At 45.7% G+C, this 25,534-nt stretch overlaps 6 protein-coding genes across 6 annotated transcripts in view; 1 reads left to right on the forward strand and 5 right to left on the reverse strand.

Annotated features, from left to right (window-relative positions):
* Positions 1–7,899, reverse strand: part of tyw1 (tRNA-yW synthesizing protein 1 homolog) — a gene marked incomplete at its 5' end in the record, with an annotated part of 71,230 nt that extends 63,331 nt beyond the window's left edge. Inside the window, 7 exons of the mRNA XM_080007338.1 lie at positions 2,433–2,546; positions 4,787–5,077; positions 5,274–5,468; positions 6,564–6,665; positions 6,930–7,064; positions 7,471–7,595; positions 7,887–7,899. Of these exons, the coding sequence (XP_079863464.1) occupies positions 2,433–2,546; positions 4,787–5,077; positions 5,274–5,468; positions 6,564–6,665; positions 6,930–7,064; positions 7,471–7,595; positions 7,887–7,899 (975 nt within the window). The remainder of the gene's footprint in view (positions 1–2,432; positions 2,547–4,786; positions 5,078–5,273; positions 5,469–6,563; positions 6,666–6,929; positions 7,065–7,470; positions 7,596–7,886) is intronic.
* A 233-nt stretch (positions 7,900–8,132) lies between these two features.
* sbds (SBDS ribosome maturation factor) lies at positions 8,133–10,961 on the forward strand. Its single transcript, XM_080007016.1, has 5 exons — positions 8,133–8,355; positions 8,502–8,631; positions 8,716–8,916; positions 9,315–9,479; positions 9,918–10,961. The coding sequence occupies exons 1-5, from the start codon at positions 8,228–8,230 to the stop codon at positions 10,041–10,043; spliced, it is 750 nt and encodes a 249-aa protein (XP_079863142.1). The 5' UTR covers positions 8,133–8,227; the 3' UTR covers positions 10,044–10,961.
* A 1,369-nt stretch (positions 10,962–12,330) lies between these two features.
* LOC307235165 (claudin-9-like) lies at positions 12,331–14,137 on the reverse strand. Its single transcript, XM_080007164.1, has one exon. It carries the CDS (start codon positions 14,099–14,101, stop codon positions 13,364–13,366), a length of 738 nt encoding a protein of 245 aa, XP_079863290.1. The 5' UTR covers positions 14,102–14,137; the 3' UTR covers positions 12,331–13,363.
* A 1,162-nt stretch (positions 14,138–15,299) lies between these two features.
* Positions 15,300–15,935, reverse strand: cldnj (claudin j; the record flags this gene model as incomplete). The annotated part of the gene is made up of 1 exon (XM_080006277.1): positions 15,300–15,935. One exon carries the CDS (start codon positions 15,933–15,935, stop codon positions 15,300–15,302), a length of 636 nt encoding a protein of 211 aa, XP_079862403.1.
* A 4,541-nt stretch (positions 15,936–20,476) lies between these two features.
* Positions 20,477–21,703, reverse strand: LOC307235091 (claudin-4-like). The gene has a single exon (XM_080007075.1). It carries the CDS (start codon positions 21,627–21,629, stop codon positions 21,003–21,005), a length of 627 nt encoding a protein of 208 aa, XP_079863201.1. The 5' UTR covers positions 21,630–21,703; the 3' UTR covers positions 20,477–21,002.
* A 1,188-nt stretch (positions 21,704–22,891) lies between these two features.
* On the reverse strand, positions 22,892–24,071 carry cldnf (claudin f). The gene has a single exon (XM_080007073.1). It carries the CDS (start codon positions 23,990–23,992, stop codon positions 23,240–23,242), a length of 753 nt encoding a protein of 250 aa, XP_079863199.1. The 5' UTR covers positions 23,993–24,071; the 3' UTR covers positions 22,892–23,239.
* Positions 24,072–25,534: the final 1,463 nt, after the last annotated feature.

Raw genomic sequence — 25,534 nt, forward strand, 5'->3', positions numbered from 1 at the left:
GAGGACAGATGAGAAGCCTGGGGTATCTCTGCTCCGTCTATCAGCTTCAGGGCGGCCGAGGAGAGACAATGTCACAGACAGGCCATAATACACTCTTATTAGGATGCTGCCTCGGTTGCGGCGCATCGCGGTCGTGTGGTCACTGTTAGTGACGTTATCAAGACGCTGCACAGCTTGCAAGTCACTCCAAATTTTCAATGTCCTTCAAGTCCTTTACCAAGGAGACTCAGGGAGGTATTTACTCTGGGTTTAAAGTACTGATGGCAGACTGGTACACAGTGTTTCCCCTGGAAGGGCTTGTACATGTGGGTCGGGGGCCATCGAAAATCAAATTAGTATTTTTAAGTTTTAGATTTGACTGAGGTAATTATAACATTTAATAGCACGGGGTGTTTAAAAACTAAAAGCAGGAAAAACTCCCTGGAACGTTATAACTTTACTTGTTGCCGCTCTCTTTCCTCCACATTTCTCCCTCTAGCCCTTCATCTTTCTTGAGTCACTTGTTCCTGGCGGGTCTGCGAAGCGGGCGTCGTCACTCTCACGCGAGCCTCCTCTTCTCGCCTGCCGGGGTCCGGTGTCTATCAACCCATCTGCCCCGTTCCCTTCAGTGGAACCACTCCGTTTCCTTTTTTTTTTTTTTTTCCCCCCTCTTCTTCTTCAACTCTACTCCCTCGTCCGAGGCTACGGCACTGGAGCCACAGCGCCCACAGAGAGGCCTTAGCACGGAAGTGCCGAATATAGAAGCGATTTGTGACGAAACGGCTGCCACAGCTCGGGCTGCCAACAGATACTACTGGCAGTTTCAGGGTGTGAAACTCGAGCCAAAAGAGCTGATGAGCACGAGGGCAGGTTTACTGCCGACCCAGGAGTAGCCTGCCAGATGAAGGCGGCAACAGATTAGAGTTTAAAAACGGTTTTAATCAATTTCCATTGATGATCAAGTTAATAAAGTGCAACTATTATCTTCTGCAATCAATTTTTTTTTTCCATCATTATTATCATCATCATCTCCGTGGGCTGCATAGGATGCGACTGTTGTTCTCTCCATCTGTACATCCATACCGCTTTTATCCATTTGCAAAACTTCTTTCATGTGTGTCAATAATGACATTTGCTCGTAATGTTAGGCTTTTATTAAATACAACACCTGCATATTTGCTCGGGGTGCAACGGATCACGAAACTCACGGCTCGGATCGTATCACGGTTTTGAGTCACGGATCAAATCATTTTTTGAAGACAAACATAACTTTGCTTTCAATTTATTCCGTAAAACACCTAATGCAAGCAACGTTTGCCCGTGGTCTGACATGAAAACAGCATTCAAGATGTCCAATGTTCAAATCAAATCTTAAAATATTCAATAGTTAGTTGGTAAACAAAAAGTGCAATATAAGTAACCAGCATCGTGCTCAATTTCCCACGTTTATAACAAACTCAATTTCATGAAAATCGGTTCAGAATTGAGCGAGGGGCCGTCGTTAAGGTGGATCACATTACATTGGAGATCACATTTACATCGGACAATATTTCCCACAAAATGACGGGGAGAATCGCACACCTGATTGCGATTTCGAAATTCGAAATCGAACGCTTGTTTCGATCGATTTTCCGTTTTGAATCTGAGTCGTGACACCCGAATGAACCAATCACTGCACTTCAGAGAAGAACACAGCAGCATCTGTCCCCTCTTCTTTCGACCGCAACTCTGCATCGAGATTTATGGAATCATGACTTTTACAAGTAACAGCGCCAGTAAAACTATTTCACTGTGATGGTTTAACTTTTGCAATTGAGCTGCAACTACGATCTGTTACACCACTATACCACTACATTACGTGGCATGGTGGCACAGTGCACAGAAGGTCCTGGGTTTGATTCCCGCCTGGGGTGCTGTTGGCACCGTGCTCTGGCGAGTTATCTCCCAATAAGGAGCCTTTCTGTGTGGAGTTTGCATGTTCTCCCCGTGCTCACATGGGGTTTCCTCCACCTAACGTCAGTAAGGACCCCCACGCAAAACATCATCGTCTGACCAGCGATGGACACTCGTCACCAGGTCCCCGGGCGCGTCGTCGAATGCTGCCCACTGCTCCTGGCTGCCCCCCCGGGGGAAGGACAAGCCAGGATGGGTTAAATGCAGAGGCCTCATTTCACCGGCCACCATCGAAATCTGTTGTGGTGTCGTGTGACAAATAAAGATTCTTCTCTTCACTAATATTAACAGTCCATTTTGATGCCCGTCACTTAGAAGCTGTGATTACACAAGGCTAAACTGACATAAAGGTTTGTGCCTTGGACATTTGCGTGACACCGATTCATGTTGGAAGAAGATAAATAGGAATGTATGACGTGTTGATGAATGTATGACGTGTTTAAAAGGTGGGTGACGTGTTTAAAAGGCGGGCGTGGCTCCGCAGGCACTCCAGGTCTCACCTTGGCTTTCTTTAAGCCTTCCATCATGCTTCCCAGATCCTCCACGTCCACCACGGACTTCCTCTCGTCTGACCCTGCGGATTCCTCATCGCTACTGGTCTCCAGCTGCTCCTCCTGGACGAGGGAAAATGAGACGGAGGGGGGGAGAGAGAGAGAGACAGACAAGAGAGGAAGAAAACACGTGAACGAGACGTGAGAGAAAGAGAATGAGCGCGTGCGCGACAGCTGCTGAGAGTCAAGCGACAGCAGCAAAAAAAACAACCAAAAAAAACAAAAAAAAAAACAGGTCGAGCTGTAAAAGTAATTAAATTAGAGGAGGTGCAGAATGAAAACTGGATGTGAAACGGATGTTTCTGTGCGGTTTGTCATCTCAAAGAGCCTCCGGCGTCAGAGCCAGTCGATGAGGATTTACGCGGCACGGGGGCCAATCTGAAAGGCGTGCCCATGCGTGAGCGCAAGTCGTTATCTTCTACTAAGGGCCGGCGTGATTAAATAAGAAAAGCATCGGCGAGGCTGATGGCATTTCGGGGGATTTATCGTCCTATTGAGATGATCTCAGCCACTCGTGCGGCGACAACATTATTACATATATTCGGCCCATAATTCACGGCGCCGGCCCCCCCTCACCACGCCCCTCCACCTCTTCTGCTTCCGGTCGGATGTGCCCCCTGCAGAGCACTCGCTCACAGCCAGGGGTGGCACGGAGATGCCTGCCGCCACGGCAGCAGGTCATCGGTGTAAGAAGACTTTGTGTATACCGTGTAGGATTTCGGTGATGTGATTTCACATACGTTTCAAGATTCAAGATTCAAGAGGTTTATTCATCACATACATATACATACTTTCATACGTATATGTAGTGAAATGTGATGCAATGCACCCGGTGATAACACACAAAATGTCCTAGAGAGAAAATTCTTTCTAATAGACCAATTAACTGATTCCTAAAACGTAATACAGTAAGTCGAATACTTATAGAATAAAATAAAAATATATAGAATTAAATAAAATACAATAAAATAAAATATGTGTCAATAATGAAATTATTACGCGACTTCTGTTGTGTTGTGTGGCGCAAAGTATTTGAATTCCACTAAACACAAGGGCATTTACATATAATAATAGCTGAATGGGGTTGATGGACATAACTTAACTTTGTTAATCCCCTTATTCCTTCATCCTTTATTTGGCTTATCGTGGGGCTGGGTGACATATGGATATAAGCTTATGTTTAAAATGTTTCCAGTGAACAGCGGTAAATAAACCATGCATTCATCAGCAGTGTGCACGCATGTAGGGGCCATTAGAATCATCATTCTCAATCATCACCAATTCAGACATTTCAATTAGTCAGTCTGTCATGACACAACAATCGACAACAATTCTACTCATCAAAATTTAGGGATCAAATTTAATATTAATTCTATTAATAAATGAACGATAAAAAAAGAGCAAACTGGCTAACCAGCCAGCCAACCATAGCATGCTTGTACTTGGAAATACACAGGCTTGGTGACTTGGTAAAATTGAGCCCTTTGGAGGCCTTATGTGCATTCAACAAGGTTGTTAAAGAGCATCGTGAGGCATGACAGGCCATTATCACAGCTCGTCCACTTCACAGAGCAGTGCGACAGAAGGGGCTCCCACATGTTAAGTGTTGAGAAAAATTATCAAAGGCATCTTTTCGCTCCAAATGTCGCAGTTGTCATTACACAGATCAATCCTACACGTTTCTCTTCATCCTTCCCAAACCAGAAATATCAAAGTTTATAATCAAAGTTTCCATTATTTTAGTAAATAGTACCTTTAATAGTAGTACCGATAAGGGGGCGATATGATTTTGAATCTATTCTTAATAAACATAATGCAAAAATCCCCATGGGTTGGATTTCCCAGGCCCCGCCCCCACCAATCAGAGCCACGCCCACTCAGCAGTTTAAACTTCGGAGTGTAGGGTCGTTGAGTCGTGTTATAGCAGAGATGGAGGGAGCGAGCATTTGGATACAGATTCCTGTATTATACTTTTCCAACATCAGTTTTCTTTTTTGTACCACAAAGTTAAAGGTTCCTTATTGCTTTGGAATGAAGATGTCCTTGAAATTGATTTACTGTTAATGTTCGACCCTTTAGTTTTATGTTGTGCACACTGATGCTGAGGAGATGAATGACTTGGGTATCGAATGCAATAGTTCATCTATATTTTAAGGCATCGACACAACATCCGTGAATTTCCCCCCGCAGATTAATAAAGTGTTTTCTCATCTAATTTCTGTCGATACCGTGGAAGTGTAAGAGTTCCGTGGTGGGCTGCCAACACAGCCCGATTGAGGGGGGGGGGGTCTCTGTTCTTTTACCTCAGAGCCGTCGTGCTGTGGAGCTGCCGTCTCCTCCGCCGTTTGCTCGAGGTCGTCTCTCTGTTTGTCCCTGCACGAGCAACCGTGACTCTTGCAGTTTCCGCTGCAGCTCCTCTTCCCCTCCCCTTCAACCAGGGCCTGCAGGCGGCTCAGGACCTTCCCCTTCCACGCCTGGAAATCCGCCTGGACGCTGCCGTTGTGGCTCTTCACCACATTGCAGTCGCCCTCCCCTCGGGTCAGGATGCGCACGCCGCTCAGCATCCAGAGCCACTTGTCCACGTTCTTGCTCACCTGCGGAGGGAACCGAGGAAGAGGCGTTGGATAACTTATTTGGAGTTCTACCCAAAACTTGGGCGGTTACGGTAGTTAGTTCAGTGAAGTTTTTCAGATAGTCATATAAATTAGGACCCGATTGATCTGAGACCCCATTCAGACCTGGCAGTAAAATATGTGTCGGGTGAGTCTGGCATGGCAGAAGCTCTCTTACCGTATTGTAGTGACCCACATACACAGAGTTGCCCAGTCCAAACACTGCATATCTGAGGCCTTTCAGGTAGGTTTTCCCGTATCGGAAGTCAGTGGATGCCTCCTCCAGCCACTTGCAGAACCACTCAGCGTTCTCTGTGGGCTGCCCGTCGGTGTAGGTGGCCAATAGGAACACGCAGACTGACTTGTTGGTGCACTGCATTGGGGTGGGATCAAAATAAACTATTTTAAGGAATTAAAACAGTTCACTAACAACTAAAGGAAAATAATAATCTTCCTAATTATTGTAAAAAATGTTTGTGCAGCCAATTAAGCTTTTTACCTCCCACAATGATAGCTTTGATGTATGTTTTTTTTTGTTTATCAGGGATCCAACACAATTCAATGAAATATACCAGATTTTCTTGGTCAGGAGACGCAACAAGAAAAAAAAAAAAAAAACACGTACACAACAATTCACAAATATTTGAATTCAATAAGAAAGAAAAGGAGGCGGGTCAGTGAGGGTCAATACACTGACCTAAGGCTGGATCTCGGAGCCGGCAGGGCCCTGTTGCTCATTTTTCTTTGGGGAGAATTTCATCTTTTAAGAACTGTATCCCTATACTTTTGAATAAATACAATTTTCTCTTCTGCAGAGTGCCAGCCAACCAATCTCCTATTCATTTCTCACAGCGCCGTCGGGTGCCAGTGGCCACAATGTGGAGAGAGAAAAAATGTTGATGAAAATAATCAATCTTTCTCGGTTCAGCGAAATTTGTTTAATGTAGTCTTTCTCCATGCCAGCCATTTGAGGAATTGAATCATCCAATGTCACAACCGGAGGGATTTCTTATGGTTGGTACTTTGATGTTTTGTTAGCAAACTTTGAGGGAATGCTGGCCACAATTTATAACACTTCGATACTTATTGCACTGAAATACATTTTCTATGGGAAGTCTTTTCTCATTAAAATTTTCCATACCCAACCTCGCTGTCATGCTCTCTACTCCCTTGTTGATCAATTATCCATGCCCAAATACAGAGTGGGTAAGGAAGGGAGCAAGGTGTCTCAATAAACATCAAAGTAATCAGGAATCTAGAATGCTGGCAAGAGCTGCGCTGCAGGGCGCCTTTTCTTTTTTTAAGGGTTTCAGAATATCAACGAACTGTGTGATGGGAGTGAGCTGCTGAAACTTGCTTTGAGCACCGTATCTAACAGTTCCTTCAAACAGCACAGTCTTTTGCGAGTAGTTTGCATGCCACTGCACAACAAAAGACTTAATACGGGTTAAAGGTGACAAAAAAAGACCTCATCTGCAAGTTGGTCGTCTGGATCATAGTCTTTCATGTTGATCAGTTCAGCTGGTATTTCCAAGGCCTTCACTTCTTCTGCCAGATCTTTTGCAAAGCCCTAGAACGTAGCAGGAACGGTATTAGGTTAATATTAATTATATAAAAATGCACTAAAATGCACACCTGACACAGTATTATGCTGAATGAAGCAATTCAAGATTATAAGGTCATGTAACTTGGCCAGGGATCCGAAACAAATCTTTCAATGACTAAATTAATGAAGATATTTTGTTGATGGATGTTATTATAATACAAATTATTGTAGTGTGTAAAGTGCTCCAAGTAAACTGTTTATTTATGAATACGTAAGTGAAATACATACTTTTGCCGTTCCCGTCTGCGAGCCATAGAAGATTTTCACTCCTGAAACCTGAACCGCAGCATCAATCTCAGCAGAATGGCCATCCTTCTTGACACTTTTGTAAAGCCAGAGGCCAACGTCGTTGGAGAAGCTTCTCTGAAAAGGATAAATATATGAGAACTGTTTTGAAAATGGAAGTGTGGCATAACACGCATGTACAAGGACTCAATGGTCTGCAGTAATGCACATGCGAAAAAACATGTCCCAACCCCAACCTCGCGCTGACTGGATGGACAGAAAGACAGACAGACAAACAGACAGCACATTTTGTATATTCTGTATGTATTGTCCTTTTTGGTCGTTAAGCTTTATTTTTTATGCTATTCATCTGTCTGCACTGCAATGCTTAAACTAGTACAAGGATAAATGCCTCTTGAATATGAAAATACTCTGCATAATGTATGGTCTGTATACTCATCTCTTAAAAAGCGTGCATTGTGCATTGCACTTTGCAACATACCAAACAAGCCTTTACAGAAACATGTCAACAAATTCAAAATACCCTTTTTAAAGCCACCTTCAGAGAGAACCATATGCCAAAGACAAGTGCAGCTGCAGAGTAGAAGTACAGCCTGTTGTGCCACAGCAGCGTCACGTAGCTCCCACTGGGGCTGTGGGCATTGGTGCCTGCAGTGGAAAAGGACGTCACAGTGTTGTTGTGAGAAACAGAGTCAAATAAAACAGTAAAAGGCGTGAGACAGGGATGGGTTGATTGCTTTTGGCTGTAGCCCTCTTTACCTGGTCCTTCAGGTGCACTGCCTCGGATTTCAGAGGCAGACGCGCATTCATAGAAATGCAAAATCAGTACGAATAAACCGTTGTGCAGCGTTTTACGCTGGCTTGCAGCGGAAAGTTGAAGTACAACACCTGACATTTTTATGAAAGTTGTTTCTTGTCTGCAAGATGTTCAGCAGCTACACTGTGACGCCATGTTATTGTCGCGTTCGAACGCGGTGCATTCTGGGGTTTGTATTACTGTCCCTTCATTCGATTTAAGATTATTTCTGCTTCATAATTTATAATTTATGCTTATAAAATATCATTTGAAACGTATATTAATTGAATTGTCCTGAAGGAAAAACGCATACATTTACGTTTAAATTAGACGTAAAAGGCTGCTTCCGATGACGGAACGGACGAATCGCGGTTTCGCCACGGAAACAAATGAACGACGCACACGCGGCGATTCCACTCCGCCGTGGTCTGACAGCGCTGCGAGAGGCGCAGCGACAGAGGCTTCGGTCCGGATAACAACAAACATGTCTATCTTCACCCCAACCAACCAGATACGGCTGACCAACGTGGCAGTTGTACGGATGAAGAAAGGGGGCAAACGGTTTGAAATTGCGTGCTACAAAAATAAAGTCATGAGCTGGAGATCCGGAGCGTGAGTAGCACGTCAACATGTAACCACAACAAACACTTGCTGTGAAAACAACATTACTAACATGTCGTTTATATGACTGTGATACTGTGATATTATTCATTATTATATAATATTGAATCATGTTTTTTTATTGTTATTATATTTAGAGAAAAGGACTTGGATGAGGTTTTACAGACAAACTCAGTTTTTGTTAACGTGTCCAAGGGACAAGTGGCCAAGAAAGATGATTTATCCAAAGCCTTTGAAACAGATGATACCACAGAGATTTGTAAACAGGTACGTACGGCAACAGTTTTGAAGATGCGATGTGTTTGTTTTTTTTCTTTATGTTTCACCCTCTTTGTCTCCTGTTGAAAATAGATTTTAGCGAAAGGTGAACTGCAGGTTTCGGACAAGGAAAGACAGAGTCAGCTGGAGACCATGTTTCGGGACATAGCAACGATAGTGGCGGAGAAGTGCGTCAACCCCGAGACCAAGAGGCCGTACACCGTCAGCCTTATTGAGCGGGCGATGAAGGATATCCACTACTCTGTGAAGGCAAACAAGGGCTCCAAGCAGCAGGTATGGAGCCAGAGTTTCGGTTTCAAGATTTATGCTCTAGTAGTTTTAAATATTACTACCACAAGTGTGTTAAACTTAGAGTCCACATATTGGGATGATAGCCGAGGATACAAATCATCAAGGCTTCTGTCTGAATATGGCATCATTCTTGTGTCACCTTTTTCTTTCAGTCAATAATAATTGATGGATAAATACATATATAATACATAATTACAATATTTGAACTCAATTTGTCGCAACTAAAGCAATTCATGTTATAACAATAACCGTAACCGTAGGAGTGGTCATACTGGAGATCTGTGAATATTGTTTACTCTTTGATTATAAGACAGAAGATGACCTGTTTCATCACAATGGCTCTGTACGTTGTTTTCTGGCCCGTTATATCGTGTCTCAAGGCCCTCGATGTCATCAAGCAGCTGAAAGACTCCATGCAGATCCAGAGAGCCCACATGAGGCTGCGCCTGGTACTGCCTGCCAAAGAGGGCAAGAGGCTGAAGGAGAAACTGAAGCACCTTGTGAAGGTGGTGGAGAGCGAGGACTTTGATGAGCAGCTTGAAATGGTGATGAGCACTTTTATTATACCATGTTTACCTTTATTAGATTGGTTGTATAATGGCTAGAAACATTGTTTTCAAAAGCAGTGTATACCTGCTGGTTGAGGAACGAACACAATGACACCATTTGATTGTTGGTATGTTTTAGCTATGGCTCAGTTTATTCTTCCTGCCTATTTTCAGGCAGGAACATATTTAATGTGCTACTACATCTTAAACTACATCAAGTAAATTTCAGTGAAGGTTGTCAATATGTGCTCAGTGCTTATTATGGTATGTGTTTCAGAAAATGTCAGTTTCTTGCTGTTTGTATACAAATTAAAGCATAACAATTTTGATATTTAAGCTCTTCAATTTATTTATTTTACCCTTTTGTAGTCAAAAGTCCTGCTATATTAATCGATTCCCATGCCATTTCTTTCTGCTCTTCCACCACACACCCAGGTGTGTCTAGTGGATCCAGGCTGCTTCAGGGAGATCGACGAGCTCATCCGCTGTGAGACCAAGGGGCGTGGCTCCCTGGAGGTGCTCAGTCTGAAGGATGTTGAGGAGGGAGACGAGAGGCTCTAATAATCCCTACCCTACCTAAATACCTACCCTACCCTACCCTGCCCTCCCATCCAGCCACCAAGGACCCCTCACTAAATCAACGCTGAAGCTTGCCTTCTTCACACACAAACTGCTGACTCATTAACAGGGGCCTGAGTTGATGAATCATTTTATTACAATGTAATCATTCATTCTTCCCAGCCGCTCTGTATGTAAGATAATTATATGGCTGCAGAGACTGTTTGTTTGATTATTTTGTTTTGTTTATTTATTTCCATCTTGCAATTACAGGGGGGGCTGTGTTTGAATTAAGGCTATGAGTATTTAAACCAACTGTAGCAGATAAAATAGGGGAGATGACTGGTATTTACACTAATGTATGCTCGACATGACGAGTCAGCTTTATTGCACCATCTAAAATCCCCTTGACATTTATATTTTTTATCATTTTACGTTACATTTAGTCATTTAGCAAACGCTTTTATCCAAAGCGACTTACAATTATTCAAACACGGATGGACGCAGCCATCAGGAGCCAAGTGTCTTGCTCAAGGACACTACAGCATGCTAGCAGGAGGAGCCTGGGATCAAACCAGCAACCTTTAGATTACTAGATGACCAGCTCTACCTCCTGAGCTACCATTCCCCCCATCATTTGTGCCATGTTATCATGCTACGATAGTACTCATGCTTTATTTAACCCAATAATTTATATTTTGTCACAATTTGTTGAGGTTGGATGGGTAAAATGCAGAGATATGCATTTTGCTGCCGCAGTACTTGTGCAATGACAATTAGTTTAATCTACTGACATGTATCGTGGGCTGTTGCAGAATGTGCCTGTGCAACAAGGCAAAAGGGGTTGTACTATTGTAAGCAGTAAATACATAATATAAAGGTGTAGAAGAATAAAAACAGACATAAGTGCAATTTGAAATAGGCCCAATAAACATAATAGACGGACAGTTTATTAAGCGTCTATTTCGAGGCTTTGGCAGAGGCTCAATGTCACGTCACGCTGGTTTCCACAAACAGCGCGGGAACTTTCAAACCACTTCCGGTTCCGGATGCCCAGTGACGTCAGTTGCGCTGTGACGTCTCGAGCGGGTGACGGTAATTGGACGCGTTAAACCACGCCGTTCTTGAACATTGCAGCGAAGTATGACTTGAGCAGAGGCAAAACTTTCCAAAACACTTCAAAATGATGCCAACACCTCGAATAAATATTCCGCTTAAACGAAATTGCAAAGGCCGGTGCGGAGTCTCTGAGAGTAAACCCCCCTTCAACCCCCCTTCAATTGAACGTACATTACGAACTGCGTGTGCGTCGTATGTGTTGTTGTTTTTAACATTATATATAACCAGTATTTATTTTAAACTTGTGTTATTTTCGGAGTACCGCCCGCAGTACCGCCCGGGGCCCATTCGAGGAAGACTGGCGTAAACGACGTCCGAACGGCAGTAGTTTAAACGGTCCGCGGAGAATCGGGAGGCCCGCTGCGACATGGCGAGCGACTCCGAACAGCCGCGGGTCGTCGGGCTAGATGACGTCACAGTTTTAAAACGACGCTGCTCAGTGCTCGCAGCGCGGACCCCCCCCCCCCCCCATAGCAGGTATTACAAGCAGCAGGCACCGGCGCTCCACCACGACAAGGCTGCCCAACCCCAGCCTCCTCTGCTGCTCTATCCCCACGGATAGTAAGATGGAAAGCATTCAAAAAAAAAATGAGAAAAAGAAGCAAAGACACAACTAGTGCAGTCAGCACACGTTCCCCAGCCTCTCATACATCGCAGCGTTGATCTTGTCCTTCGGCCTTTTGCACTGAATTGACTATGATGTGCTGACGCCTCTGAAGATGGATCAATATTAAGGGAAGGAATGGTCCCCACCTCTGTTTCTCTCCCCTCCTTTCTCTAGTTGTTGCTTTTGAAAGACAGTTTAGAAGTCAGAGCACGACAACGCGGTAATTGACAGAATATGCATTTTTATCCATTAAGGGACGAAATGCTGCGATGTTAAAAAAAACAAACCCCGATATAACATATTATATCGGCTCTTATTATGGGGGTTCTGTATTGGGGATATTCTCAGACACAAATACCTCCCTCAGGACTAGTATTGTGTCTATTTCACTCTATTTGAAAGGACATTCTTTAAAATATCTATTTCATAAAGATATCTCCCTCGTCACCACCTTATTGGAAATTGTATCAGGAATCAGTCAATTTTTCAAACAGATATCTGCGGTAACAAAATAAAACTTCACGTCCTTGTGTATTTTTGAAAATGTATTTTTATTGCCCTTTTCTCACAGTTATATATTCTCAAGCAGCTTCACAGGCCTACATTTAGCAATAGACACCTACTAGTGGGCATTACTGGGGCATTCGATTTAATAAATATGTCTCCAAAATGCCATGTATGATTGTGGCAGGATATTTTTAATGATCAAAACTATTTGAACCAATTATGAACCTTTAATTTCCTAACATCGATAATGAAGATGAATTCACTGTAGAAGTGGAGAGCTTTACATTCAGTGTAAATTAATTCACACAGTTATTTTCATCGCGGTGAAATATCTCAACAAAATACAAATCCCCAGCTCCAGTATCGAGGATCATGGTTTAATCAAAAGTGAAATGTTTATTTTTAACCCCAACTATCGATGTTCAACACCACAGTAGGAAAAGCGTTAAGTCTTTGTTCAGATTTTGGTCCGCACCTTCGTCATCATCGTCATTATCATCATCATCATCACGGAGGCTCCGCCTGCTCTCTCAGGGACCAAGGCATCACAGTGTAGTGCTGCTCCCCCAGCTTATTAAAATGTGTGCTTTAAGAGTTGGAATGAGAAAATGAAGTGGAACAAAATGTCTTTGCAAAAGCAAATGACATTTACAGACCTGACAGGGGAGACAATACTATTGCATAATTAAATGTGTGCCATTCAACAAAAACGTATTTCAACCAGTTTACGTAGGTTCCAAAAGAAAGAACTGTAATGACATCCAGCACGACGTATTATTTGAAATATTAGAATGTACGCAAGGAACGTTAGAAACAACCAGAACGGATGTAAAAGTCAGTCGGCAGAAGTTCTTATCCAACACCCAACTACTACAGTAAACTTTTCTTCACGCACAGTTGTGCATCGACCCCTTAGTCGCTTTGTTTCCAGACAACCAGCCTGTGCATAAATTAACACATCCCCAGTTTTTCCACAGCCGTCCATACTGCACCCACCCGCACACACGCACGCAGGTACACACACACACACACACACACACACACATATTTATAGTCTAATTTCTCACACCCAGTTCATTTGTGCTGTTTATCAGATGGGCTGGGACCTTCGCCCGTACTGGCTGCATGAGTACGTAGTCCTGTTGATGGTGCTCAGCGGGTGCTGGGCCTCCTCCACTGGCTCCGGGTTCTCGCTGACCTCCGACCTCGCGGGCTGCACCAGACCAGGGCAGCGGGTCATGAGGAATGCCCCCGCAGGCAGCATCAGAGCGAGGGAGATCCAGCCGAGGTAAAGAGCGGGCCCCCAGTCCCGCCGCAGCCTCTCGGCGCCCTCCAGGGGCTGACTGGTGTGGTGGCACGTCCAGGCGGTGGGAACAAGCAGCAGTATCCCGGACAAAACAAAGAGCGAGCCAGATGTCACTTTGACCTGCCCACGCCGGGGGAACCACAACGCCCCCGCCGCGCCAATCACCACGGCGAACGCCCCGGCACCGATGGCCGCCATCACCAGGGCTCTCCAGGTGCGGAAGCTTCCCGAGAGGGTCATGAGAGTCTGGTAGAAGGAGCAGTGCAGGCTGCCGTCGTGGGCCAAATCCCAGTGATCCCACTCCAGCCACACCCCGTCCCAGTAGGCCGGCAGGGTGGCGGTGACGTTGTCCAGGGTGCCGCTCACCTTCCACAGCGCCAGGCAGCGTGTGAGGATGGCACAAAGCCACCCCGTGAGCCCCACGCCGAAGGCGGCCAGCTCCAGCCAGCGCTGCATGGCTCCCCGGCTGCCGCTCCTGCTCAGCGCCGGCCCGACCGCTGAACCAGAAACAGCTGCCTGCATAGCAGAGCCGACGGCGGGGTGTTGTTTCAGTGTGAGTGTGAGTATGAGGGTGGGGGTGAGATAGAGAGAGAGAGAGAGAGAGAGATAAGGGGCTAGAGAGCTAAATGCTGTGTGTGTGTGTGTGTGTGTGTGAGAGAGAGAGAGAGAGGGAGTGAAAGAGAGGGGGGAGAGAGGAAAGTGCTCTGTGTGTGTGTGTGTGTGTGTGTGTGTGTGTGTGTGTGTGTGTGTGTGTGTGTGTGTGTGTGTGTGTGTGTGTGTGTGTGTGTGTATTCAGGGGTTCGTGTTGGACTATTGGCTGGAAAGTAAAAACCGGTTCTCCAACTCTGCGAGGACGGCAAGGCGTGGGCTGACTCCTTGCAGGGAAATCCCAGTGTTTGCTCTGCCATGGTTTCAAAACAATCTGTGCCTGTGTGTGTGTGTGTGTGTGTGTGTGTGTGTGTGTGCGTGCGTGCCTGTGTGTGGAGGCTCCAGCACAAGGACGTCCCTGTGCGCTGATCTCTCCCCGCCTCACGCCTTTGTCCAGCAGTGGGCATCTCATTTTAAAGGGCCAGGAGGTGTCCAAATAAAAGGAGAAACGACAACGCCGCTCCCTTCTCCTCCTCGGGGCTCCATGGCGGTGACCACAGGAAACACAGGAATGCGTCGCGGGCCCCGTTCGACACGAGGAACCGCTCCCGTTGTGAGAAAGTAGAAGCGATCATCACTTTAACAAAGCTGTTTATTTTGAATTCGCTGAGGTGATTGCACAAAGGGGCTCTTATCGTGTGTGTATATTACGAGCAAATATGGTATCTAGAAAGAGATTATGTAGCACTGATTAAAGCATAAGTACAGTCAACACAAGCAGATTTACTGTGACAAAGCCTAGTTATTGTCAATAAATGAGATTACGTTAGACACGGAAACCCATTTAATGAGATTTAATGACGCCGACCGTTTATTCAGAGAATACATTTTTCTGACAAAATCATCTGTTTGTTACTGTTTTTACCTGGAATGAACCTTATAATCTGTGACTAGAAATCTTTTTATTCATATTTTCTTCCACTTAACCAAATGCCTTTACTTCATAAAAAAAAAAAAAAAAAACTCATGCAGGAACATACTAAGTCAACTTCCGTGTATATAAAATCAACTCATGCTGATTCCCAACTGAAATGTTCCTTGAGTGTTTGGACTTGTCCGCCAGGTCTTCCGTTCACACATAGTTCTTCACCGCGTAGCCGCTGTGGGGAGGTGTCCGGGCCCGCGTGTACCCACTGGAGTGGTAGCGGGCCCTCTGCGGGGGGCAGCTGGTGCACAGCAGCGCCCCGCCGCAGAACATCAGGCCGGAGGTCACCCAGCCCACGTAGAGCGCCGCCCCCAGCTCCTTCTTCAGCACCTCGGGCACGCGCGGGTTGTGGAAGTCGCTGATGATGGCGTTGGCCGTCCAGGACACGGCCACCGCGGTGGTGAGGCCGCTCAAGCCGAAGACCACGCCCGCGCCCAGCACCACGCGGGCCTTCATCCGGGGGTGGCTCAGGCAGTTGGTGCAGCGGGCCCCCAGGAGGAACACGAGGAACCCCAGGCAGCCGAGCACCAGGCTGATGCAGACCAGGCCCCGGGCCGCCTGCAGGTCCGGCGACAGGTCCAGCAGGGCGTCGTAGATCTTGCACTGCATCTGACCGGTGTACTCGCTGACGCACGTCATCCACAGGCCTTCCCAGAACACCTGCATAACCACCAGGTGGGTGCCGATGAACGCTGTCACCTTCCACATGGGCAGCGCGCAGATCAGGATGGTGCCGGCCACGCCCAGCATGGACAGGCCGATCCCCAACTCCTGCGCGGACATGAGATCTGCAAACCCTGGAGAGAGAGAGAGCGAGAGAGAGGGGGGATAGAGTGAGGACAGCTTCCAGTGCTATTACAATACAAACCATAATACAGTCACAGTAAACATTCCATGGGTCAGCACCATCAATACTGGACATTAACAATCCACAAGGATGAATAACAAGGTGGTTTTGAAAGATAAGCACAGAGAAATCAAATCCACTTATTTTCCTTGATGCGATGAAGTGAAATTAGTGTCAGACAGACAGACAGACAGACTGACTGACTGACTGACAGACACAGACAGATAGATAGATAGATAGACAGATAGCCCAACAGACAGACTGACAGATGGACAGACGGATAAGCGCATAGACGGACAGACAGATAGATAGACAGATAGACAGATAGATAGACAGACAGACAGACAGACAGATAGATAGATAGATAGATAGATAGATAGATAGACAGACAGATAGACAGACAGATAGATAGACAGACAGACAGACAGATAGATAGATAGATAGATAGATAGATAGATAGATAGATAGATAGATAGATAGATAGATAGATAGACAGACAGATAGACAGATAGATAGATAGATAGATAGATAGATAGATAGATAGATAGATAGATAGATAGATAGATAGACAGACAGACAGACAGACAGACAGACAGATAGATAGACAGATCGATAGATAGATAGATAGATAGATGGATAGATCTGCCTATGAAGGCTTCCACCACTAGATGGCAGTATTTCACCAGAGACAGAAATGAAAACAAAACTCCTCCCACTGTCTCACATCAGGCTGATGCAGTTGTGAGATGGTGGAGGTGTGACGGCAGGAAGTCACGTGGAGAAACGAGGACGACGAAAGCATTTTAGGATATTCATTCATCTGTTCATTTAGTTGCATTGCATGTCCGCGGGGAACTCGCCGCCATGCCTACGTCCGGCACCACCGGCACCTCAACCTTCCACCGTCAGGCCTCACATTCCACAACTGAGAAGAAATACAGAAAAACACAAACAAAAAAAAACTGGTCCTCCCTGTTCACGGCCCTCTGAACCATCTGACGTCGTATTTGCCCGACCTCCAGCGGGAAACGTTCTGCCGCCACGCCGGGCTCAAATGACCCCTCAAGCCCAAATAATAAGTTGCACGGAGATCACTGTCCCACACCGGGAGGAAAAGGGGCGGCGGGTCCAGGCCCGACGTGCTCCACCAACAAGCCGGACGACTCCTGGAAGACAAACACGCAAACTTCACGCATCTCAGATTGCTGGTCGTTTTTTTTTTCCCAAGGGGCGGGCGGCCGCAGTTGGAAGACATCTCGAAAGGAGGGCGACCCCAAAAGCGGCCGAGGCCGTCGCCGCCGGGCTCGTCGGTCGCCGCGGGTGACGAGAGGCCGGGCGAGGTCAGGCGCAAACACCCTTGTTTCCTGACAGTCGAGCGGCGCCGGCAGGTATCGCTGACCCTGCAAACGTCAACATTCTTCCCCACTTTCAACACCCCCCCCACCACCACCCAAACCCCCACCGGCCCCGCCCCTGTCTGACACATCGCACCCTAAAAACGGGCCAATGCACCGAAACCGAGCAGGAATTGCCGCCATTCTTTGCTCAACGAAAACAAAAAACATGCTTTCCGGCATTCCTCTTGGTTCCACTTCCCTTTGTGCTTTTGACACCGTGACGTTATCTGTTCCTTCAGCTTTTTGTCTGTTTTTTTTTGTTTTCGTGTAATGCCTTCGTGTTTTAATTACACAACTTTTTTTCGAGTGAGTTCTTGTCTCACGTTCGTGTTTTGTTTTGGGTTTTTTTTTCCGCTGGCGGTGAAGCGGTGAAATTTCGGGGCCGCGACGGCAAACAAGGTGAACCCCCCCCCAGAAAAACAGACGCCTCCGCTGCTCCCGTTTCGGAGGCTGATCCTCTGAGCCCAGGACTCCGGGGGAACGGGTTCCCACTCTGTTGGGTTTGGATATCTGTTCAAACGCATATTTGAATAAATACAACGGTCGGGGAGCGAGGATTTGAGCCGCATTCTGTTCGCCGCAGGGAAAACCCGCGAGACGCGCAGGCAAACAAGCTGTGCACACAAATTCACATTTTCAAGCTGATAAAATGATCTCACACACAGGACAGAACAGAGGTGCAGAGATGTGTTGATATTTATACAGGATTGTAGATGTGATATTTTATACAGGATTTGTGCGGTGGGATAGTCTGGCAAAACCTGATCATATGAATAGAATATATTATAAACATAATATGAAATCACTGATTATTGATGCTCGTGACAACATGTGCCTCTAGTTAATGTGCTAATTCTGATTAAGATCAATACATTTCTCTTATTTAAACTTTTCAAGGGTGTCTTTTGCACAGGTGTTATCATTTATAATACACACTTCATCATGGGTGCTATTAAGTCTACATGACATAAGTGCACATACAAAACACTGCAGATGTGTTGCCGACGGTGCAGTACGACGTCCACCGATGGATACTTCTCACAGCTCCCCCCCCCCCCCCGAGTCCCGCTCTACCGCGCGTTCCTGACGACTTGGCGGCGAGCACGTGCTTCACGGGAGGGGCGTTGCCTTCCCCGGTGGGGGGGACCGGAGGAAGGGCCCCCGGCACCCCGGCCCGCGAACACCCAATCAGCGCCCGATTGGGTGTTGAGGAGCAGAAGAAAAGGGGGACATGTCCTTTGGCGGGTTTTTTTAAGGACAAAGTACGGCGACGCTGTGCTTGAGTCCTTGTGCGAGGGCAACAACGGCCGGGAGGTGATTTCCCTGTGGCTGCGTCACACAAGGCTCAAGACGCAAAACAAGGAAGCAGGATGCGTTCGCCTTCGTGGAGCGGGGACGGGCCGCGGGGTGTTTTTGGTTCCAAGCGACGGCTTCAAATGTTGACATAAGGCTGGAGGAGTGTTTGCTCAGTTGTGGAAAAAAAAGCAGGGCGTTGTCCTACGGTGTCCTGCAAGTGACTTACGTGGCCTTTTTTTTTTTTTCATCATTTAATAGGGTTTAACAGGAAAAAATGAAAATGAGCAACCTTTATTACCCTTATCCACCGGGTCCATACGTCAGTCATCTTGTATGTTGTGAGATTTGGTTGCGGAACATCTCTGAACCCAAATAGTTTTTTATTTCAATATCAACCTGTGAGTTTCACGTTTTTTTTTTTCTTTTCCAAAATTTGTGTGCATCATTTCACCATCAATTTTATCATCTTAAAATCTGGCACCTATGAATTGTTATTAGTCATTGCTCATGAGTAAAAGGCTTGTTTTAAAATGTCACCCAAATAGATTGTAAACTGTTCATCTTGTTTGTCGCGTTTCGGTTTCTCACTCTTTGCTGGTTGAAATCCAATGCGGCGACGGAGCCGGTTTGGGGACATTCCCATCGAGTGGCAGCGGTGAGACGTGAAACCACCAAAAGCCAGCGACTTTCAAACCAAGTCTGTCCAAATGTGCATCCAACAAGGAATAGTGAAATGAAGAATTAAAGTATTTAAAACGTCAAGCCGCGCAGCCAGACACTGATTCCTGGACATGACGTTGGAATATTGGGGTCACGCTTTTCCACGCTGGGTGCAAAGGTGGCGTGGAAACGGCTCGAATTTTTTTAAACTAATGCTTTATAAATAAAGTTAAAAAGGCCGGACGAAGCTCCTCACTTTTGTTTCTGTGCTGTTTTCGACGAGAGCAGCGTTGGCGACGGGTTCGACCGGTTTTTAGGAGGCGGTTGGCGACGGGGGCGTTTGTGAGTCCCCGGCCTTTCCCTTTTTTCCGCGCTCCCAAAATTCACCGCGAAAGTAGTATTCAAGTAGAGTTTTGAGGTAGCTGAGTGCTGGAGTTGGACAGAGCAGTTCATTCTTTTACTTCCTGCTTTGCTTTCGGGGGCGACTAGTTCCCTTTCATCCGGGGCACTCGGGCGCGCCCTTTAATTGAACATCTCTGGGTAGCCCGGGTGCCGTGGAGGAACACCATCAACCTACACCCCGATTTTTTTTTTTGTATGCCGCGGCGGCTTAAAGTTGACCGTTGCCAGCATCGGCAACTCATAAGGTTATGAAATAATAAATAAACAATACATTAAAAAAAAGTACATCATTGCCTATTCCATATACATAAGCATATTCCCTTTATCTATTCCATTTTATTTCATTTTATTTTATTGTATTTTATTTTATTCTATATATTTTTATTCTTTCTGTAAGTATTAGACTTACACTATTATGTTTTAGAAATCAGTTAGTTGGTCTATTAGAAAGAAATTTTTCCTAGGACATATTGTGTGTAATCACCGGGTGCGTTGCATTACATTTCACTGCATATATGTATGAAAGTATGTATATGTATGTGATGAATAAACCTCTTGAATCTTGAATCTTGACAATGTACAAAATCACCCAAAACAGTCCTGTAGGAGGAGATACAGGGTCCGGTTTTTATCTCTCAAATACCCTTTTCATTTGGGAATAACCTTTCACAAGGTTATCCCACGCCTCAGGCGGAAAATAAGGAATTTCTTTGCCAGTCATATTTCAGGTTTTATTAAAAATCAATGGTACTGGTTTATATTGTTGTACACAAACATTTTGATTTGTGAATTGCTGGAAATATGTAAAAAAACGTTCTGTACATTTAGCTCCGTATATATCTGCCTGTACATGTTATATTTCTGACACGTATTTCTAATTCCATCACATATCTTTCTCATCATGAACATTGTTCAAGCACACTTATCATGCAGTAGTACTGTACAGTGTTATTATCGAATGTCTTTGCCTTTCACCCCCACGGCAGACAGGTTTTTCCTGCCGTCGGGGACACGAAACCCCACGCTATCGTCTTCTCATCCCTCAAACAAACATTCCCTCGTCTGAGGCTCGTTATTCTGAACCGCCGCTGCACATCACGCCGCTTCGTCCCCGTTGCGTATGACTCAGAAATTCTCCGCAGGTCTTGGAGGTTTTTTTAAAGGAAAAAAAAGAAGAATAGTTTCACAGAACCGTGGCACACAGCGAAAAGTCAATATTCAAATAATTTACAGTCTTTCTTCCGCCTCTTAAACGTAGGCTCTGCTGGTGGCTGTGGATCTGGGCTGAGTGTACTTGACCGGGTAGTCTTCTTTGGGCGGGCAGGAGCTGCAGAGGAGGGCTCCTCCCAGGATGAGCAGCCCGGCGGTCCCCCAGCCGATGTACAGCGCGGCACCCATCTCCCTCCGCTGGGCGTTGGTGAGGATGGGGTTGTAGAAGTCCCTGATGATGGTGTTGGCGGACCAGGAGACGGGGATGAGCACCAGCACCCCGGCGCAGATGAAGACCGCCCCGGCGGCGATGGCCACCTTGGCCTTGGACCGCTCGTCCTCCACAAAGTTGGTGCACTTTCCCCCGGCGACGCCCAGGAGCACCCCGAAGGCCGCCAAGATGATGGAGATGACCACCAGAGCCCGGGCCGCCTGCAGGTCTTGGGGCAGGATCAGGAGGGAGTCGTAGATCTTGCACTGCATCTGGCCCGTGCTCTGGATCACACAGTTCATCCACAGTCCTTCCCAGATGGTTTGCGCCGTCACGATGTTGGCGCCGATGAAGGCCGTGACTTTCCACATGGGGAGCGCGCACACGATGATGGTTCCCAGGAAGCCGATGATGGCCAGGGCAAAGCCCAGCATCTGTCGTCCCATCGACACCATGGCGAGGTCTGCTGCGTTTGCTTCTCGCGGAAGTTGTAGCTTTGAGAGATTTTAAGGACACAAGTCAGAGGGCTGACGTTGTAAAGCCTGGATAGTGACTGCTGGCGTCTCCCCGGTTGCAGTTATAAAGACTCCTCTCTACAAGGGAGGGGTTAGCCTCTGCTTCCTCTGACCTCAAAGCAACGCACTGGGTTCTTTCCTGCCCCGCCAGATTCTTCTCATAATTAGCATGTCCATGAGGTAGTGGTTTCGACGAGATGGGGATCAGTTTTGGGCAACGCTGCGTCAAAGCAAGGAGCTTATTGGTCATTTCAAACAATGCTCCTGCAGTGACCAATCATCAGTGGGGCGGGTGAGCGACACAACACATCCGCACGCCGGTTTCATGGTAATAAAAAAAAATGCACCTGACCATTCTGAAGCTGATTCATCACCGGATATGGTGATGTTACAAGGGAGTTTGTAAAACCACTGTACAAATTTAACTAAAAAAAACTTCCTGATAGAAAGTGAGGCGTTTATTCACATTTTATCTTTTGAGTCTTGATCTTGAGATCGTTTTAGTTCACATTTCATCTTTATTTTTTATTTTTTTTAATCAATTTATTTTTAATTTTCCACAAGATGATGACTCAGTATGGAAATGGGAGAGGTTATTTCGGTCAATATCTCATATAAGCACAACAAATAGAACGGCAAGATGCTTTCTATCATGTGTTTTAGTTCCAACCAAAGCAAATGCCTGATTGATTTTTATTTGTATCAGATTTCTGAGTGGGCACTGTAATATCACACTGACCAGCGTGAGATTATTATTGATTTATTATTCTTTCATTACATTATTTTTTAGTTTTGAGGAAAGTATTTAAAAATAAATTGTATTTCCTTTTTATTTTATTTCCTTTTATTTAAAAAAAATAAATAAAAGGACCCTTTGTCTTCACACACACACACACACACACACACACACACACACACACACACACACACACACACACACACAACCACACACACACACACAAATAAAACAATGAATGACGGTGCATCCTGGATCCTGTTTGGTGAATGTACAGTGGATGTTCAGTTAATTTTGTGCTTTATGATGAATGCAATAATACAATGTTTTCTGACAACAAAGACAAAACTTATCTTGGTCATAGAAAATGCTTTATTGAAATCACTTTGATTTATTTCAACAGAAACTCAGTTCAATGCATCGCAAGCGTTCACTATTTATAAAACGTCTTGCATCACAGGGAAAGAACATTGTTACATAACAGGCACACATTGGGAGGTATTTTCACACCTTTATAAAAACAGTTCACATATTTTCATTTTTTCAAAGAGCTGATTTCTTACATCACAGCGCAGCGACTCAAGCAGAGAAAACATCAAATGTTATCAAAGATCTACAATAATTACATTTTACACCGATCACTTCAGTAGTGTTTTCCGACGCATGTGTCAACCGGATGTAGATTAAATTACATCAGGTTATTAAATATTCCGTGCAAATCTCACTTTGCAGCAGCAAAGTTTTGCAAAACCACTTCCTGGTAGACAGCAAGGTTGTAATCAACAGAATGTCCGTTTTTTCTATCCCTGTGTAGTTAGAGGTACTGTCTTGCAGTGTTTATGGTTGGGGCCCCGTAGGGTTTGCTGGGCGCGTAGGATCCGGACCCAGAGTAGATTCTGGATGCAGGGGCATAAACGGGTCCATAGGTGGCTGGGCTTACCACTGGCCCCGCATAAGGGTATGCTGGAGGAGGTCCGTAGCCTGAGTATCTGTACATGGGCTGTTGAGGTGGGCAAGAAGTGGTGAGGATGATCCCACCCACCAGGAGCAGCACCGCCGAGGCCCAGCCGATGTAGATCGACGCACCGATCTCCCTCCTCTGCGTCTCGAGGGTCAGAGGGTTCTGGAAGTCTGAGATGGTGATGGCCGCCGACCAGCAGACGGGGATCAGGATCAGGATGGCGGCGAAAATGACGAGGCAGCCTCCCAGGATCACCACCTTGGCCTTCGAGGAGTCGGACTTGAGGCAACCCATGCACTTGGCCCCGATGAAGGTGAGCAGGAAGCCCAGGAAGCCAAAGATGAGGGAGATGATCACCAGGGCCCGGGCGGCCTGCAGGTCACGGCCCAGCCTCAACACGGAGTCGTTCAGCTTGCACTGCATCTGACCGGTGCTCTGCATGATGCAGTTCATCCACAGGCCGTCCCACACGACCTGGCCCGTGACGATGTTGGCTCCGATGAAGGAGGTCACCCTCCACATGGGGATCCCGCAGGTCACCGCCGCCCCCACGAGGCCGATGAAGGTGATGACCTGCGCGGCTACCTCCTTGCCAATCCTCCCCATGGTGAAGGGGCTTCTTCGCCTGTGGCAGAACCCACTCGTCCAGCTCACGGTGTGGTGCTCTCCGGAGCCCTGCGCTCTCAAAGCGGCCGAGCTGCCCTAGCCACTGTTTGTCAGAGAATGCACAGGAGGAAGTGTGTCCTGTGATGAGGAGGGTTATTCCGGCAAAACAAGATTCCTGTCTCCGTCACCCTGTAGACCCAAGAGGTGGAGCTCTGAAACGAGGCCATCTTTTGTACTCTTGAATACCGACTGATGATCCACCGGCCGGTCAATGGAGTCACACCTACACAGCTCAGCAGTTTCAAGGGCTTTCCATCAAATGAGTGTCATTTGATGGAATGGGGATTGAGGATCAGCAGTTTTTACCATTATTTTTGCTGGTTTTTGCCTGCACAACCCTTTCTTTAAACCGTAGTATAGTATAAGTGACATTAATAATCAGATCAAATAATACAGCAATGACAATTAGCTTCATAAACCATGAACCTGAAAATCAACACAACAAATGATCATATTGACCATAAATTGAACGGACCCGTCATTTAAATACTGCTGCCTTCCCGCAAACTATCAAACATACTTTTGATTTGTGTTATGCATCAATTTCGAGAAAAAAAACAAACAAAATGCTTTCATATCCGAAACTTGTAACTTCTGCAAAACATCCTCTCAGTGGTAGAAAAGGCCATTATAACATGATCGTATCGTACATGATTTAAGCCCATGCCCAATTGTTATCAATTTCTTGCCCACATGATGGTGGTTTTCCTAAAATAAGAGAACCACCGCAATTGTTTTTAAACTTCAGATAAATATAATTGTAGCATCTATAGATTATTACAGACCAGAATACAATATTTTTAACTGTTGTTCTTAGTGACATACACACGCAAATGAGGCGCCGACAGAGAACAACAAGTCAGTGTTAATAGCAGCGTGAGGATCTTCTATTCACTGTTATTTTGAATTTGAGGCTGAGAGGGAAACCCATTTTGATCAAACCAAACAAGTAATGAATGAGCCACTCAACACATGCACATAAAACGACTGGAGCAGAGGTGGGAGAGGGAACTGAGTAATGCATCTCTGTTGATCATGTCAAATTGCCGAATAGGTGAGGAGTTTAGTTGCGGTGTTCTGTTGATCCTTCTGTTAATCTACAATGTACTTGCCAGTAGGAGAGTGCATGCATACAATTAATGGAGTTTCCCCAGAAACTCCTAATGTAACCAAACCCAACTCACTAATGAGGAATGGAGGACTGTGTCTAGGAGCAAATTGTGATATTTAGGCTGTCTCAATACCTACATTTAAACTACAAGCATATACAGCACATGTATATGGTTAAAATTAAATATATATGTTAGTGTATATAACTTATAACGTGTGCATGTGCATGGAGGGAGAGAGGGCAATCATTTAAGAGAGGGACCCTGGCATATTAAATAAACTATAGACAAGAAAACACAGTGGAAGCACCAATGAGGAAAATTTCAACCCACGCTTGTGTTTGGTAGAATGTACTGCTAAATTTTAAATACT

The sequence above is a fragment of the Zeus faber genome, assembly GCF_960531495.2.
Source record: "Zeus faber genome assembly, chromosome: 9".
In the NCBI taxonomy this organism is placed as follows: Eukaryota; Metazoa; Chordata; class Actinopteri; order Zeiformes; family Zeidae; genus Zeus; species Zeus faber.

Coding starts and splice junctions, on each gene's coding strand:
- sbds (XM_080007016.1), top strand. CDS start 8,228: ATGTCTATCTTCACCCCAACCAACCAGATACGGCTGACCAACGTGGCA. Junction 8,356..8,501: donor ATGAGCTGGAGATCCGGAGC/GTGAGTAGCACG, acceptor TATTATATTTAG/AGAAAAGGACTTGGATGAGG. Junction 9,480..9,917: donor TTGATGAGCAGCTTGAAATG/GTGATGAGCACT, acceptor CCACACACCCAG/GTGTGTCTAGTGGATCCAGG.
- LOC307235165 (XM_080007164.1), bottom strand. CDS start 14,101: ATGCAGGCAGCTGTTTCTGGTTCAGCGGTCGGGCCGGCGCTGAGCAGG.
- cldnf (XM_080007073.1), bottom strand. CDS start 23,992: ATGGGGAGGATTGGCAAGGAGGTAGCCGCGCAGGTCATCACCTTCATC.
- LOC307235091 (XM_080007075.1), bottom strand. CDS start 21,629: ATGGTGTCGATGGGACGACAGATGCTGGGCTTTGCCCTGGCCATCATC.